Source organism: Bison bison, unplaced genomic scaffold (assembly GCF_000754665.1).
Source record: "Bison bison bison isolate TAMUID 2011002044 unplaced genomic scaffold, Bison_UMD1.0 scf7180017864340, whole genome shotgun sequence".
NCBI classification, from domain to species: domain Eukaryota; kingdom Metazoa; phylum Chordata; class Mammalia; order Artiodactyla; family Bovidae; genus Bison; species Bison bison.
The window spans coordinates 5,974,649-5,993,278 of NW_011494912.1; the positions used below are offsets into that span (position 1 = coordinate 5,974,649).

An 18,630-nucleotide genomic window follows, 5' to 3' on the forward strand; every position below is an offset into this window, starting at 1 on the left:
GCACATCTCCTGTTTGTGGGAGAACAGCTGTTTCCCATGGAGCCCCTCAGGGCAGGGGCCCAGCGGTTCCGGCCCCACCTTTGCTCCGGGGGCATCCATGCTCCATGCCACAGAGTGTGGCACCAACTCTGGGACGTGTAGGCAGGCCGGGTCACTCCTGGGCATGTGCCCTGTAATACTGGCAGGGCCTTGGGCAGAGCAAGGTCCACATTCCTTAGCCTTGCCCTGGAGCCTCTCCAGCCGTGGCTGGAGCCATCCTCCCCGGACTGTCCACTCCTGGTGACGGCCATGTGCTGGCCCTGACCCAGGTCAGGGCTCCTGCATTCACTCCAGAGCCCATTCTCTTAAGTGTCCGCTGGGCACTGCCCCTACCACTTTGTCACTTATGACTCTTTATCCAAACAATCTAATTCCACGCCAGTCTCTGACTGGGCTAGGGTGGGGGGCAGGTGGAGTTGGGGGTCTCCACATACCTCAGCACCTCTCAGAGGGCCCAGCCCACAGTCCATGGCCCTGCACAGAGCTGTGGAAGGCTTGCTGAGGTGGCCGCGTTTACTCATGCCCCCAGATTCTCAGTCCCCACCTCACTTCACTGTCACTCAGATCCCCTCCCTTCCCTAAAGGAACAGGCCCCCACCTCGTCCTCGCCCAGGGTGATGCTGTTTTCGCCTCTCCCCCTAGAGGACACAGCAAACCCAACTGTACTTTGGCCAGAAGTGACTTGAAACAAACCCGAAAGTTTACTTTGGAAAGGAGTTAATAATAAAAGTTGGAAGGCGTCTTCGGGACGATAAACACCTCCTTTTTCCTTTCTCCCGGCTTCTGGCACAGCACCTTCCCTTGGTGGAAACGCTTTCTGGGACATGACCACAGGGCTCAGGACGACCGATGGGGCCACCAACTCCAGGGGAGATTGAGCGGGGGAAGAGAACTCCACAAAAAGCCAGAAAGTGTGCTTCTCATCTCCTGAAAGCTGCAATACCATTTCTGTAATCCACTTTCATTGTTCTTGCAAGAAAGGCTCTGGACTGAGAGCTGGGTTTTTAGAAGTCAGACAGATTCTCAAAACCCTGCTCCTCTCCAGCAAGAGTGAATAAGAGCCCAAAGTTTCCAGAAATAAATGCAGAAATGGAAGAAGCACCTTCGGAACCCTAGAGAAATTATTCTGTAAGTGTAGAAGGTTGTCAGAGTAATACCACCAAAATAAACACCTCTGATAAGGAACTAAAATTATAATGAAAATAAGGTACTTTAAAATGTCAAATTAGCTACATCTTTAACATAAACAAGAACAACAGAAAGCTGTCGTTTCTTTTAATGCCTAACTTAAGTAGGAGAAAGTAAGAGAAGCTGTCAAACTTCTATAGCACAAGTGGACTTTTAGAACAGAGTATGAGCGGGTTAAACTCTGAATTTTTAAACATACCACTGATAACTTTGTATTCTCTTTCACAAAGACACTGAAGAGGCTGTAGACCTCCTGATAAATATATTAAGGCTCCCAGGGAAGAAACAATTTCTCTTCTGATTGGCCACAGAGATTGCAAATGGCCTGAAATACATATTTTATATTGAAAATGTTACTAACCAGTCGACGGGGGTTGGGAAAAGAGAAGGGAAGCATGTTGAAATACAACAAACTTCTTCTGAAAACTCTAAGTGTCCTTTCCGGCTTTCTAACTACCATTTAAAAAAATCAACTAAAAAAATTTTACAATACAAAACAGAAATAACTTTTTTTATAATTTCAAAGTAAAGCTCTAAAAGTTCTCCTAACTTGGGACTAGAAGACATAATGATTATTTTTAAATGTCTGCTTAAAAATTAGAAGGTCTCAAAGGTAAGCCACAAGTATGCGAACTAACCCTGAACGTTGCTATTTCTGTTCAAGCTCCAAACAGTGTAAATGAATGAATATATTCATCTCCACTTTATTCCTAAAATGGTCAGTGGCATTCAAAAAACTTAAAAATTAGGGAAACGAAATTTTATTTTCTGTGCAATATGAAACCTATGGAAAATTATCTAGAAATTAGTATGAGCTTAATATCATTTTCTTCTGCCAATTTTAATTTTAAAGAGAAAGAATAACAATAAAGTCTATTAAGAAATTCATGACAATTGATAATGTGGAAATAAGAGCTTTAATATTGTTGGCTTAAGAATAAGGTAAATAGTCAGCTCCAAATTCTTTTTTTTTAATCTAATTCATTTTTTTAAAGGAAAGTGTCCACTTAAATATAAATACTAACAAAGACTCTGTATTTTTTTTTTAAGATCCTCAGAATTCCTGGAATAATGCCTGCCAACTAAAACACCTACTATGAATTTAGTAATGGGTTATGCAAACATAAATTACAAGGCCAGACATTTTAAAAGGAAAAAAAAGGTGATTTATTGACATGCTGGAGACACGGCAGGATAGAAGCACTATTTCAATTTTCCATATATTCCTCAACACTGCAGATGTGTTAATGCAAAAAGAATTTTAAAATAAAAATTACTCTCAACTCTTCTGGTTCTAACATATCAGTTCATTTACTTAAGAAGGGTTACCATGGAACTCCTTTCCCACACTTATAATCAGGAAAATTAATACAGTCAAACATTTTATCTAGTTTCAAGTGCAAATAGGTTTGGAAAAAAAAAGTGAGAAAGAAAGCCAAACATTTCCCTAACAACAGCAAAAAGAGTTAAACCCCAAGTTTTACACTTTATCAGCCCAACCTATTCTTCCCATATTTTTTCACTTTAATTTCTTCATCCCTATTCACAGGTCATTTTTTCCCCCCATTTTTTGGTCTCCAATCACTGTCAGAACTAGTCCTTTTTTTTTGCTTTACTGTGGCAAAGTATCCATTTGCATATACATGGGATATTTTCCATGGGTTGCTTACATCTAAACAAAATAAGTAAAAATATCCTCGTCCTCAACTTTTAATGAAAGGAAACAGAAGCTATCACCCTTGCCTGAACAGGTCATGGGAACTGCATTGGGCTGATGAAAATCCCTGAACACACATCAACAGAAAAGGCATCTTCATTTTTCTTCAGTTTGCCCATGGCTGACAGCTTCACAAATGGTCATTTTCCAAAGTGCATGCAACTGTGGCTGAACAAGCCTGTCTTAAAAATAAGCCTGAAAACACTCTACTAATAAAGAACGCACATTTTAAAATGCAGAGGCACAAAAGGACATCTCTGTAGCCTGGCACTGTGCATTCTTCCCCAGAGAAGGCTGCTTTGTGTATACACACACACACGCACGCACACACACACACATGCATATGATATGGGGTTCCTGGCACTTTGATTATGTGAACACACCTGACCCCAGGGAAATAGGCTGAGACTAGCCCCATATTTCAGACAAACCAAACAGCCAATAGACAGTAATGGCTTTAAGCTACTGATGACCTGGGCCAAAAATGAAGAACCACTTAATCTTCTGAAGAAAACTGTCAATGTGAGGGGACCCACCGCCGACCTTTCCCCTGATCTTAATCACAGCCACCTATGATAACAGAGTGGGGTTTATTTTTATGCCTGGCTCCAGACTACAATGATCAATCCTTCAATGTTGACTATTTTGTATCCACACTAGGAACCAGAGTAAGTTAACAGAGTGTGGTTTTCATGGATCCCTGGAGTCCAGCATGGAATGAAACCCACCTAAGAATAAGATCAAGAGTCATTCCATCCAAACTCGAAACACCTTATAAAGTCTCTCCAGATTAATCTACAAATTCAATGCTTTTGCAATAAAAATCCCAACAGAATTTTTCAAATGACACCAAATAGAAGTCATACAGAAGCACAGTCCAGATGGTTTTGAAGAACCAAGAGGATGTTCCTTTACTAGATATCAAGACTTAGTAACAGTGTGGAAATGATTATGATAGTAATATAGTAATACTCATCCCACACAACAGTGTGGGATTGGGCAGCCTGGGGGTCTGGAGGCAGGTGTGGTACCTGGCAGAGGTGGGAAAGTTAATCCTGGGGAAAGGTGGACCCCATGGTAAATGGTTCTGGGGTGAGGAGCCCTCAATGGACCAAGATAAAATTAGAGCCTCATCGAATCACCATCCACATGATGCTCTACATACAGGCCTGATGTAAAACACAAAAACAAAGATCGATTGAAGGAAAGCACAGGAGACTATCTTTATGACATCAGTAAAGGGAGTTTCTGAAAAAAGATTCAAATAACCAAACTTTACATCAAAGACTAGGTCGGGGGGGAAGGTGGGGAGGAGAAGTCACCTGCGTTAAAATTAAAATCTTCCAGGTGACCAAGGACAACATAAACATAGTGAAGAGACAGGCCCTGGGAGGAGAGAGCAGCCATGTATGTAAGCAACGAGGATCCAGATTTTGGATATAAAAATTTCCTACATGTCAGTAAAAAACAGCCAACAGCCCGATGGGAAAATGGGTAAAAGATACAAGCAGCTGAGATGCAGAAGAGGAAACTGTGCAGGCCAGTCATCATACAAGGGGATGTTCTCCCTCATGAGAAACAAGGGAACAGCAAAACCCATGGAGGGCATGGCCAGAACAGCTACCGGGGGCTTGCAGGGGTGCAGAGGGTGGTGGCATGGAGCCACCGAGGCTACACCCACCCACCTGGCCAAGCTGTGATCAGAGACCATGCTTTTGGGGGTCCACCCTGGGGAACTCCTGAACCCTCTCCCCAGGACAGGTGTAATAATAAGTGTCAACAACAATGGAGAATCCACGTGTCATCTCAGGAGGGCAATGGACACATCTTCTGTGATTCATGAACACAGTGGAATAAATGTTTAAAGAGGCCAGGTGTCAGAGGATATATCCAGACATTGCAAGATACCACTTGCCTTCCATGTGCATAAATAGTAAAACAGATATAGCTATAAAACAATATCTATTGTTTATGGTTATTCATGCATGCATAAACATTGCTGTGAGTGTGAAAAGCGTATGGTGGTGAAACATCAGCTTTAGGATGAGCTTACATCTGAGGAGGAAAGGAGAGGCAAGGCATGGAGGTGAGATTTTGGCTGCATATGTAACAGTTTATTTCCCTTTAAAGAAAAACGGGGGCATCAGAAGCAAATGGACAAAACATTAACATCTTGCCAGTCATCACAAAGGGCACAGGACTATGCGTTCTGTTTTTATGCTTTGGGGTATGCCAGAAATACTTCCTATTAAAAAAAATAAGCCTGGTTACACGGCTTTGATTATATAAGGACAATGTCATGCAGGTACAATCCTGTGTGAGGCCTCTGAGTGGGGCCCAGAGGAGGCCAAGGCAGTTGTACTTCCTCAATCTTTCTGCCCGAGGGCTATTCCCTCACACAAAAACTTCTTAGAAGAAGATGCGTGCGCCAAGTTCTGTTTGATTCAAAACGTTTGCAGGGTTAAAATGAACCCAGTACCTTACAAATGCACCCTTCTTGTGGTACAGTGTTGAAGGTGGAGTGGGAGGTGTGGGGAGCTGAGGTCATCCCCCCTCCCCAAGGCTGGGGGTTCCCCAGGAACAGCCCAGCTGGCACTGAGAGTCCAGTCTCAGGGTACTTCACTGCAGATGCTCTTGGCGGCAGAAGGAGAGTCAGTGAACGAATGAATAAATGTGGGGTTAAATTGGGGCCCCACCTGGACTTCAGAACTAAAACAGTGACTTTTCAAATGCGAAGTAGGGAACACCAAGGGTGGGTCCTGCAGCTAAAGTGGCCCAGGATGCAAGTTACCCACAGGTGAAGCAGTCCAGTCACTACTCCCTCCCTGAACTGTGCTGGGGAGTCTGGCTGTTGGGGAGGCAGGGGACTGTGTGGGGTGGGGGAGGCAGCTGGGGGGCCTTTCCCACCCCAAGGGGCTGCTCAAACCCGCCACGAGCAGGCCTGCATTCCCAACCTCTAGCCGGCTTCTCTGCTTTTGAGCTGTGATGCCCTAGGGGACCTCCTCCTCCTCTAAGGGGCTCAGTTGCCCTCTCTTTGATGTGGAGAGAAAATACTGCACCTACTTTCACCGGGCTCCTGTGAGTATTGGGCTTCCCTGATAGCTCAGTTGGTAAAGAATCCACGTGCAATGCAGGAGACCCCAGTTCGATTCCTGGGTCAGGAAGATCTGCTGGAAAAGGGATAGGCTACCCACTCCAGTATTCTTGGGCTTCCCTGGTGGCTCAGCTGATAAAGAATCTGCCTGCAGTGCGGGAGACCTGGGTTTGATCCCTGGGTTGGGAAGATCCCCTGAAGAAGGGAAAGGCTATCCACTCTAGTATTCTGGCCTGGAGAATTCCATGGACTCTATAGTCTATGGGGTCACAAAGAGTTGGACACAACTGAGCGACTTTCACTTTCACTGTTAAAAGTCTTTAGAACAGTGCTTGGAGCTCAGTAAGTATTGGGCATTATTATGAGCTCTTCCTGCTGTGTCCCTGAAGTGACCAGAGCCCTCAAAACAGAGCGGCCCCGGTACACGCCATCCCACATAAAATGAGATCACCTCGTTGATCTGCTGCTGTGAAGAATTAATTCTAAATAGAAAACCCCCAAGAGGTAAAGTAGGTGATTCACTGAGAAGAAAGGACTGCCCAGAAGTCTTGGGTCCATGGAGGACGAACAGGAGTGAGCTGCAGCGGGAAAGAGCTGGCCCAGCTCCAGGGCCGTTGGGTCTTGGCCACACTGCATGGCCATTGAGCAACAGAGCGGACCCGACCGGGAACCAGCCTGTTCAGCCCTCAAACCCAGTCAGTGGTGGAACCAGAGTCAGGATCTAAGTGTCCTGATTCCAAATACAGCATTCCTTAACTGTATTAATGATATCATATTATCTTCCTGTTAAAACACTGGACCACACACAAAATGATTACACTCTGCCTGGTAGGTTCATGTAATGCTCCTTGTAAATTACTTTTTCTGCAATTCACATTTTCAGGTTAAACCAAGAGCTGACAGCAGTCAATAATCGGCATTCAGGACTTCCCTGGTGGTTAAGACTGTGCGCTTCCACTGCAAGGGGCTCAGGTTTGATCCCTGGTTGAGGAACTGGGATCTGGAATGCCGAGTGGTACAGCCAAAAAATAAATCAGTGCTCAATGATTAACCCTGACCATTCCTATGCGTTGGGTTTTCCTGGTGGCTCAGACGGTAAAGAATCTGCCTGCAATGCAGGAAACCCAGGTTCAATCCTTATGGCTCAATGGCCATAGCCCCGTTGGACAAAGCAAGAAAAACCTAAGACAACAGATCTCAGGGTCAGGGGGATTTGTCATCTGATTGTCTCTTTCTTGACTGACAAAAATCTCAAAACAGAAGGGCAAATTTTCCTGTGCTTTGGGTTATAAGAGTTCCCATAAGGTGACCAGCATTCTCAAGTAAATGCCAGATTTCAGCCTAACTGCTCTTCCCTGGGTATTAACCACACAAAATTCACTCCCAGCACACGCAGTGACCTTTATATTGGTATGTCACTTCAGAGCAATACTCTTTCTCTCTAGATATATTTTAGTTGTTGTTTTAACTTATAGAAGAGAAACAGCTTACAATTAACTAACTAAAAATTGACTTCTGAAAGCTAAAAGGAGACGGTTTGGCACAGTGGTTATGACATGGTTCCCGGGAATCTGCCTGGGAGGCAGGTGGCTGATACTCTGTAAAGTGGCACTAAAGACACCAGCCTTCTCGAGTGACTGTGATGCACTTAGCATAATGCTTCGCTGTAATAAACATTAATAAATAACAGCTCATCACAATTTCAACCAAATTTTCAGGCTTTCCCATTTAGACATCATTCCTAACAAACTGCACATGACAAGATGTTTATTGAGAAGAGGCTGTGAGCTCCTTTCTACACCCAGGTTATCTACACCTAAGTGGAGAATGTCATTCTCCACCCAACACATACTTCGGTTGAGGTTGCCGACCAGAAAGACAAGCTATGGGCTGCTCCCAAAGCAGAGCTTCCAGAGACAGAGTCCAGGGCAAATATTTCCACTCCATGAACAGGAAAACCCGTGAAAAGGGAGATAAAATGACCATCTAGATGCATAGGGAAGGCACGTATTTTAATTTTAGTCAATCTATTCAAGTCTGCCCTAGAAACTAGGTCTATAGCTTATAGGCCTATAGTCTACTTAATGCTTTAACAGTCTTGGGGGGTTGGGGGAAGGAGGGAAATTCCCTGGCTGTTCAGTGGTTAAGACTCTGTGCTTCCACTGCAGGGGGCTTGGGTTTGACCCCTGGTCAAGGAACTGGGATCCCACATGCCACGTGGTGCAGCCAAAAAAAAAAAAAAAGTACAGTTTGTTTATAGCTTTAAAATTCACTTGTGAACACAATTTCTTCTTTCAAAAGATTAGATTTTTATAACCTACACTCAACAGGCCATGTATTGAGCTCTCACTATTTGCCAAGGTTCTTCTGGACCGTTTACAGCGTTTTGTCTGACTGGTAATAATTCTGCGAGACTTGTCATCACTCCCATTTTTTGGATGAGAAAATGGAGGCTCGGAGGTTATACAGTTCAGCATGGTCTCGGCTAAACTTCCACGCCACATGCATCTAATTACAGCCTTTTCCTTCTGACGGTTATTAAACTCTCAGAGAATCTGTCTGTTGGGCTTAAAATAGCCCTTTGAAAACTGCTAGACAGATGAAGGAAGCGGCGCAGAGGCTCAGGAAGGAAAGGGAACGCCAGCCCTGCGACGTCGCAGTGAGGGAGTCAGGTCAGGCCGCTCTGAGGAGGCGAGCATGGCCAGGGGGTTCTGCAGATGCCACCAAGGGGCCCCCAGGTCAGGGCACCACGAGCGGTTCTGCTCGCACCCTGTGTCACCAACACAGGCCGAGAGATTAACTCTTCATTGATTACCTAAGAATTCATTGTTCTGGGCCAAAGGCAGTCAAACAGAACAAGGCTTCCCTCCAACTCAAATGTTTACCAACCCAACTTTCTGACGTCCGGATGGAAAAGTTCCCCGGTCTTAGGAAGCAGAGGGACTGAATCTGGTGTCTCAAAGTCACTGAGTGAGAGGAGCAAACCGAGGCCATCAGGCTGAAAGGAATAAATTACAGGCACCCCTCCCCCACAGCTAAACAGCCTGCTCAAAATCAGCAAGAGTAACAGGGAGAGGGGCAAAGGGTCATTTTTCATTTTTTGAATTCATGAAACTGCCCTATTCCCTGAAGATCCTTCACCCATCCATACTCACCGCCATGTTGTCCTGAAATTATCCTGTGTGTCCTTTGTTTATGTGGTCACTGCCTGCCCGCCCCCCACACAAGCTGGAACCTTCTCTCGGTGTCTGCCGTATCTCAGAACCTCAGATGGCCCCTGGCTCCAGGAAAGGGCTCAGAACTACTTGTAGGAGGAAGGAAGGAAAGAAGGGAGGAAACAGGAAAAAAAGTGTGTACTGAGCACTTACTTACTATATGTCCCTTACAACTGAATTCATTTCCACCTGCCCAGCAGCTGGAATACCGTCAGTTCCCTTTATAAGTATAGGATCTGGGTCCCTGACCATTTGGTGATCTTGGTCAAGGTCACTCGGCCTGAATACCCCAGTCACTGTTTACTGACTAGCCACTCCAGTCTGGCCCAGGACTGGCCATTTACTTTCCAGGAATCTCACATGTTCCTCACTATGACGTCTTGAAGTAGACAGGATATATTACTACATATGGAGGAACTGAGGATAAGTTTCTGTCTCAATGCTACTGAACGCTGCAGCAAGGACTAAACTCGATCCAGCTGTCCGAGCCTGAGCTGAACGCTCTGCTCTAGAGTAGGCCTCCTCCGTGTCTTGGGAGGATGCTGCAGGGTCTCTCTGGAACGAGGGGGAATAATGTGGCCCCAAAGAAACTAGAAAATAACCTCTTGGGCTGATAAATGGGCTTCAAGAATTCAGTTGGTAACAGTTAAAAGTTCACTTTTAATGTTTAAACTTTTTCTAGTTAAAGTCTTCTTATAACTTAACGGTGGGTGATTCTAGAATGATTAAGCATCCAAGTTGATTATTTGGGCTTTATAATTGGGCCAAATATTGGAGTGGCCTTTTCCAAACCAGGTTGGCTACTGCCAAAACGAAATCCACAGGATCCTTTGATGTGGAGGAATTGCGTCAGAGGATGAGAGCAAGCAAGCGAACAGACCACCTGTGCAGGGATTTCCCGCACCCCACAAAGAAAGCCATTAAGAAAATCATAATTGAGATATAATTCACATACCACAAGGCTTACCCTTTTAAAGTGTACAGTTCAGTGGTGTCTGGCACACTCACAAACTTGTGCAACCATCACTACTACCTAACTCCTGAGCCCTTTCATCACCCCGCCAAAAAGCCCCATGAGCTCCAGCAGTCACCCCCATCCTCCGGGCCACCCTCATCTACTTTCTGACTCTATGGGTTTGCCCACTGTGGACATTTCACACACACGCCATTATTTTGTGTCTGGCTTCTTTTACTGAGCAAAATGCTTCCAAGTTCATGCATGTGGTAACATCTTATTCCTCTGCTGGATGACAGCCCATTGTATGGGTGTATCACACTTCGTTTATCGAGTCAGTTCTTGATGGACATATGAGTTGCTTCTACTTTTTGACTATTTTGAATAACGCTGCTATCAACATTTTTTTGAGTAGACACAAAGTTTTTGCGAGGATGTGTTTTCAGTTCTTTTGGATTTATACCTAGGAGTGGAAATGCTGGTTCATAGGGTAATTCTATGTTTAACATTTTGAGAAACTGCCAAAGAAAGGCATTTCTTGAAATTAAAAAAAAAAAAACTCTGTGCACACACACACACAGTAAAACTGAAGTGTTAAATGAAATTTTATCTGCCTGTTTGAGAAATGAATCTTGTAGCACCCTGTAGCTGATGTTTTTTAATATTTTATTTCTGTTTTGTAAAGAAAAGATTACTAAATGAATGCTATAAATATGACCATTCAGCATCCACAGTACTCAAGGTGCACAATATACACAGTACTCAATATACACAAGGGATGGAAGCACAGCTCCGACCTGTAGGCCCGTCCTCTTCAGAAGTGGAAGCAAGCGATTGTACCACAGCTGCAGGCTCAGCAGAGGGGTGCATCTAGATTCCTAGACCCTCAGTGTGAGCAGTCTGCGGGACACTGAGGGTGTCCATCTACACCTCCCTGGTCTTCAAGCTTACAGGCCTCCTTCCCATCACTACCCTTCTTGAAAGGCCCGTGTCCCTAGGTGTGTGTCTGGTTGGTCCTCCTCTTTAAAAGTCACAATCTGTCAGATCAGTGCAGTGGGTCTTCAGTGAATCCATTCCCGTGTCCAATGAGACACAAGGAAAACTAAGACACAAGGAAAACGTTTCCAGTCTCCCATCTGTGCTGGCTTTTAACTCTCACGAGGACGGATGCAAACAACGAAAGCCAACACAGGCCTCCACGGTCAGTCCATTTGCCAAAAACAAGAGGAAAGCTAAGAATTCAGTCACTGCTCAACATGCAAGCGTGTCCATTTGCAGCAAAGAATGTCTGAACCCTGAGAGTTTAAAAATAGGGAGTCTTACACGAACTTATTTAATTCTAGTGCCAATTCCATGACGCAGCTGTAATGACCATCCTCACCTTGGGACCCCTGCAGGGCCACGTCGGGCGAAGGTGCCCCCCGGGTTTCTCACCGAGCCTGAGCCACGCTGTCTTGGGCAGCCTATGCAGGACGTGTCCATCTGAGTTGCAACTTTATTTTTAAGTGACTCTCTTTTTCCAGGCTGAGTCACTCCTAGCAGTGTCTATATAAAGGCTGTAGAGGCAGTGACTAAATGCATTTGGGCCCAGGCCACGACTATATATTACTGCCCCCTCCCTCCCCCAGCCTGCTGACTCCTCTCACAGGGAGCTCGAAAGGAGTCACAAAGTTTGCAGCGACTTCCCGTCCCTTGTCCCTCTCACCTCCGCAGGTGGGGGCGCACGCCTTCACATCTCACTGAGAAGGAGTCCGATCAATGAAAAAGTGACCGAGGACTTTCCAAAAACAGATGCCCTCGCCCCTCCCCTACTTGCCAGAGCTGGGGAGAAATCCATAAACCTAGTTCATTTTAGCCATTGGTCGAGATTTCTTCCGGAGTCGTATCTCAAGACGGCTCCTGATATTTCTATAACAGTTTCCCAAGAATGTAAAAAAAAAAAAATCAGGAAAACACTCTGGCTGGAGACAGAGAGGGCAACCTAAGATTCTGGCACTCAGGAAATGAACACTCGTGAACAGGCGGTTATGTCAGCAGGAAAGAGAATGTTCCCTTCTTCTTGAAGCCGGGCCTGCTGACCTGGGAGGCGGGGCTGTGGGGCTGTGGTGCTGTGGCTGGTGTCGGGCCCAGGGTCACCTTCTCTGGTGAGGGCAGCAAGGAATCCAGGGTGGTCAGTGTTGGTGATGATCCCAGGAAGGTATGCCCTGGTCAGGGTAGGGGATAAGCTCTGTCCCTGACGACAGGAGTGAGAGATATGATGACGAGAGAAAGGGGCCAGGTGCGTTTTGGCAGGAGCGATGTCAGCCTGGTGGACCAGGTGTCATGAGGATTAACGCTCAAGACAGCAAGAAATGTTCTGGCAAAATATATCAGGGCGGGAAAATGCCCGAGGAGAGCTCCTGAATTGCAGGTCAGTTTTAAACCTCACAGAAGAGATGTGACCCCTTATAACACAGATTAATACCAAAGTCTGACAGGTCTGGGGTAGGAACTTGATACTGCCAGGACAAAAAGAGGCCCAAAGATGGTTTTATGATAAAATTGTGGCATCTCGAGTCTGAGGCTTTCCTTTCTTCCTTCCCATAGAAGGTAGTTTCTCTATTGTTGAGAAGAAGGCAACAAAACAAAACCCATCTCTGTCCTCTGCCTGGAACCAAGTCTTCCACTGGAGACCCTTCTTCTGATAGTCGAGCATCGCATTCAAATTGCCGCAGCCAGTGGGCTGGGATGGCACCCCCTGAAAATGTCCTGTGAGCGGGCCCTGTGGGCCAGCACTGCTCTGGATGCTCTGCCCGTCAGTGAGGCAGCCTGGTGCACCAGTTAAAAGCACTGACTTGGGGAGCCGGTGGCCTGGGTTCAAGTCCCAGCTCGGCCGAGTAGCAGCTGTAAGATCCTTATCAAGACAAATGTTGGTCCCAGGAGCAAACTTAAAATTTAACCAAACAGGAAAATAAGAAAAAAGCAATTCCTAGGTAGAATCATGAAACCCTAGCGATGTTGCCCCACCTTGGTCCCCATCCACCACGGGAAGTAACTCAGTTTCCCAGAATAAGGAGCCAGCCTGGTATTCTAGGTGGGTTCCGGTCAGGGCCTTCCACATCCCTGGTCATCTAACCTGCCATTAGGTTTATCAACTCAGAGGCATCAAAGGTAATCCTGGCCTGCACCTCGGCTCTGATGGAAGCAACAGAAGAGCAAAGGGCATGGGGTTTGGCCTGCACTGAACCCACAGTTCTAACAGCACAAAGCTTCAAGAACTCAGAGAAAGCCGTCTCCAGCCCAGCCAGGCTCTTCACCAGTCTCGGGCAGGAAGGACGTGTCACCAGCACAGAGGCACCTGTCCCTGCTGCCAGCCTGGGGGACCCTCATCAGTGGGGGTGGCCCAGTTCCTCCACCCACCTCTTGTTCTCCAGCACCCAGCCCACAGGCCGGAGCACAGTGGCCTCTGCCCAGCAGCCGAAGCCTCAGCATTCATCTCTCATGTGGCCCCCACCCTCATCTTTCATCCTCCTGCCCCTAGCTTGGGCACAACTAGGAGGAACATGAAGAGAGGACACATACAGAGCTCCCAGCACAGTGGCTGAGACCACGGAGACAACCAACGCCATCCTTGCAGCTAAGCCAGGGGCTCCCCAGTGAGTTTCAAGGGGTCCAGGAGAAACTGTGCAAACATGTGCATTTCTCAGGGTTGGGGGGGTGACCCTTAACATTTACCATTGCTTCAAAGGTTGAGAATCAAGCCTCAGAAAGCAGCCTTGTTCACCTACAGTAAGAATCACTGTGACACAGGCAGTTTGGAACTAACCCCACTGATCTCAGAGTGTTTCTGGGGGAAAGTCTGCATTTAGAAGATTCCAGACACTATCCTACACTTAAGGTGCCTTATCAGGATGGTGTACCTCCTTGGTGAGAATATAAGGAAGTTTCTAAGACTGGGGAGAGGATCTTATCCCCAGAGCCAAACCATCTGGCACGTGGAAGGTGCTGGAAAATATTTATAAAGTGATTAACTGTTATTACAAACCAACTTTTGGAACATTTTGGGTGAAAACTACCTTTATTTGTTGTGGGTTCTTTTTTAAGTTCTTGGAGCTGACTTTGAGGAGCAGAAATCAACTGCATCTCATGTGTTTGGTAATATGTGCTCCAAATTAATGCTCACAACAAACAGGAACCGAACTGTTGGTGCTTGGCCTGTGTGGAGCTCTACACACGTACTACATGCCACACACATACTAGGTACTACACACACACACACACACAGACATACACACACACACACACCCTGTGAGCTGGGCCCTGCCATTACACCTTTTATAGATGATGCAACTGAGATTTGGGGAGGTTAAGTCATCTGCCCAATGACACCAGCCAGTAAGTCACCTGCACTGATAAATATAGAAAGTGACCCAACCTAGAAATACCCTCAGTCTTGGATGTTCAGTTATCAATCATTAACTCAACAGGGAGTGGATGTTTAGTCACAAAATTCAAATTTAAAACGTTTTTCTTCAAAGGGGACTCTTTTTGAGTCAAAGAAAGGCATGAAACTTAATATGCAGAGCAATGGCATCTCCTTCAGATTAACTACAATTTTGAGTTTAAAAAGACAGAAGCGATAATATCAATTGACTAGCAATGTATTCATCTAATGACATAAAACTGAAACTGAAAGAACTTCATTCTCAACAAAAAAACCTTCAGGGCTCTGCCCTCCGCGGCACCTTCGTGCTCCTGGCTTGTTCCATGGGCCCCTCACCTCCACCCCAACCCCACCCTAGGCCCTGGGCTTTCCCAGTTGCCCGTGGGCAGCACTAGTTTAGGAAAACACAAACTCCCTGCCAGGGAATAACCTCATTCACTTGACTCCCGACTGGAGCTTGCATCTGCCTGTTAGACCCACCAGACACTCAAAGGACCCTGGGAGGACAGTTTCTGCTTTCCCGGAACAAAGAAGAACATCAAGGTTTTCACCAAGAATCAATCCACTTGGTGGAAGTCCGGCAAGATCACTGGCCCTGGCTCTGCCCCGCCAGCCTGGTCCTCCCTTGGCTGACTGTGTGAGGCATGAGGATGCTGGTGTGTGTCCAAACCCACAGATGCCCTCCCTACCAACGAGCCAACCTTTTTTTTAACCCCTGAGAATAAAGTTCTAAGCAACCTTCATCTTCACACATCTGATTTCTAGAAGTGTTCCCTCAACAGTAAGTGTTAATCTGTCCTCCATTGTTGAATAATCAGAAGAAATAACTGATGTCAGAGACAAGTTGGGCTCCTCTGCACTGAAGCCCCAGATAAAGTGACGACCCACTGTCTGATCTGGGTCCTAGGCCCCGCGCTCATCAGAGCCCTCCGTGTGCCTCCACACCCCTCACACCACAGAACCCCCAAGAATCCCCCTCTGTACTCCTCGCCAAAGTTACCCACTCCCACCCTCCACTTAAGAGGTTTCCAAACCTACAGAAGATTCTGCACGCCTGTCTTCCACATGTCTTGGAAATCTGTGCTACAGCGAGGCCTCCTTATCATAGCAGGAGGAGCCCGAGTGAGCACCAGCCCCGACCCCCTGGCAGAGCCAGGGACAGGCAGGATGGCAGTGTCCCTCCCTTCCAGGAGGTGTTCTGCAGCCCCCTCTCCGCGGAAGACACTGTTAAAACCATGCCCTGACATAACTTGCAGAGATGTTTCCCAGTTTATATCCTACAGCCCAATAAAAACAAAAACAAATCAAAAAGAAAAAATCAAGAATATACAAACAAACAAAACATGCCCTGGAAGGCAATGCCCCAGAGGGCTTTTCCCCACCAGGCTGCTCCACCCTAAGCCTCTCCTGTTTACTGGGATTAGGAGATAAAACACAAAGTTTGAGGCCAGTTACTGGCGTGGGATTTAACCCAAACCTAGGGAGCCAGCAGGATGAGGTCTGTTTATACGCCAGTGGAGGGACGGGGCCCATTCAGTCCAGTCAACATTTATTAAGTGCTGCGCCCGAGGTGGCTGGAGAGGGACATGCCTTTCCTCAGCGGGCACCACCTTCAGCTGGCAGGACCCTGGGACTTGAGAGGAACACCCAGGAATCCAGTTCTCTTCAAGGCATTTCATCATAGGCTGGATTATATCTACCTACTGGTGACTGAGGCCTTGGAAGCATGACCTTGCCCTTCTCTTTAAGGTTTCCGATGACCACCCTGGGTATATGGTCACCAAGGGAAGGACAGTGAGAAAACAGGACAGTGGGGATAGCTAGGTGCTTGATCAAGGCCAAGCGTGGCTGGAGAGACATACCTGACCGGGGTGGGTCTAGGGAAACAAAGTCAAAGACCAGAGCACATGAGGAACCCCACAGTGAGACCCTCCAGGAAGGTCTGCTCTGAGCAGTCTGAGAGGAGGAAGGTGGCTGGTCGCTCAACGGCCTTCTCCCCTCTTGCCTTTACTGTCACAACGAGGTGGGGCGTGGGGACCACCAGTCCCTTCTCCCCCTTCCCACCTGGCACTCCCCAGCAGCACAGAGGGCGGCAACCTCCCAGGCCTAAGTTACTGACCCACGTGTCTGCTCAGTAACAACACTGATGACACACACCTCAGGGCAGGGGGCAGACAGGACAAGCAGTGGGTCTAAAACGCAAAATCCTTGGGTGCTCCTGCTGTTCCTCCCTTGTTTCTTGCCACTGGACTACCAAGATTTTTTTCTCCTGAAATATTTATTCTGAAAATCGAGGGTTAATTATTTGTTTCCCCAAATGATTCATGGTAACACTCCTTTAAATGGCAAGCTCCTTTGAAACACTTAAAATGAGTCCACTTTAAAAAAAAAAAAATTCAAGTCACACATCATTTTTTGGGACTATTATGAAAGTTAGACTATTCCTCCCAGAAATCACCTTTTCCTCCAGGCCTGTTCCTTTGTCCTCCCTGGAAGAATCTGGGGAGGCCTGGGAGCCAGGGCTGGAGCTCTGAACACCTGCCATGGGGGGTGCAGGAGGCTGGGTGCAAGCCCCCGGCACAAGAATCACTGCGGACTCATTTGGCAGAAGCTCCCGGAAAGCAATCCCCATGTCTGCTTGACTGTCTGTAAAACTCTCCTTTATTTTTTTTTTTTTTCGTCTTCTGAATCCTTTGATAAAGACTCAGGGAACAAGGGACCAAGAAAACAGGGCAAGAAAAGGCTGCCCAAGCCACTCTAAACACTGTCCTCTGAACACATACTTCCCAAAAAAAAGAGGAGCGCAAGAAGAGCACATTTCCAACGCCCTTTAACGCCTATTTCAGGAAACACAGAGGGTCCTAAAAGGCCTGACCAGACTGAATGTTTTGCAAGAAGCATCGTCAGCATATTGTATCCTCAGACGCATGAAGCCTTCATGCGCCCCTCCAGGGCCCTGCCTACAGATGTGCACACAGAGGGGCTGGGGGTCTGACCTGGCCACCCAGCTGGTTCAGCATCTGCATCAAGAGTCAGCTAGGGTTTAATCCAGTCCCCAGCCCGCACAGGGGCTCACCACTAGGGCTGAGGACGGCCGAAAGGAAGCAGCAGACAGCTGATCTTCTGAACTCGCCCTAGGACGGGAAGACCCTACCCTCCTTCAGAGAGCCCAAGCCCAGCACAGAGACGCCGCTTACCTCTGGAGTGTTCTTCTTGAACTCACGGCTCTGCTCGATAAGCCGCTTTCTTGACTGCTCACTTTCATCTTGCCGGTTTGCCAATACTGTTGCGGTGGCATCGAGTTCCCTCTGTTGAGAGAAACAAAAAGGTAAGACCAGATTGTAATTACACTCTGAACAGAGGAGAGCGTATTTGCACATGACCAGGACACCGGGGGAGAGCCTGTGGTGCCAAGGATCACTGCCTTGTGGCCCCGGAGGGACTGGGGACCAGCGGAAAGAGGCCTGGGCTCCCATCCGGCCCCACCACCCCATCCATGCCCCAAACCCACTCAACTTGACGTGCTGTGTACCCACACACACCTCACAAGCGGTGGCTTCTACAACACAACGTGCAGATGCATGCTGCTTTGCTAACCAGTCAGGCCAGTGCCCAAACGCCATCCCTCCCCAGAGTCGCTCGCTTCTGCTCATAACAAGCACCTCTTCCTGCCACATCCCCAGATCCTAGTCCTGCTGCTCGACTCGGGGCATCTTTCTGACTCTCCTTCAACAGTCTGGGCCTGGAGTCTTCTGCAGCCACATCTGATTTGCTTTTGTTTAACAAATACTTAGTGGGTTAACTATAGGCATGTTTCAGGACCTGTTAGTTGTTCTCAGTTCAGTCACTCAGTTGTGTCCGACTCTTTGCGACCCCATGAACCACAGCACGCCAGGCCTCCCTGTCCATCACCAACTCCCGGAGTCCACCCAAACCCATGTCCATTGAGTCAGTGATGCCATCCAATCATCTCATCCTCTGTCGTCCCCTTCTCCTCCT

General features: G+C 47.1%; 1 protein-coding gene across 1 annotated transcript in view; it reads right to left on the reverse strand.

Annotated features, from left to right (window-relative positions):
- Positions 1–18,630, reverse strand: part of CUX1 (cut-like homeobox 1) — a 351,136-nt gene that overhangs the window by 256,591 nt on the left and 75,915 nt on the right. Inside the window, exon 2 of the mRNA XM_010854333.1 lies at positions 17,829–17,939. Coding sequence (XP_010852635.1) covers positions 17,829–17,939 — 111 coding nt within the window. The remainder of the gene's footprint in view (positions 1–17,828; positions 17,940–18,630) is intronic.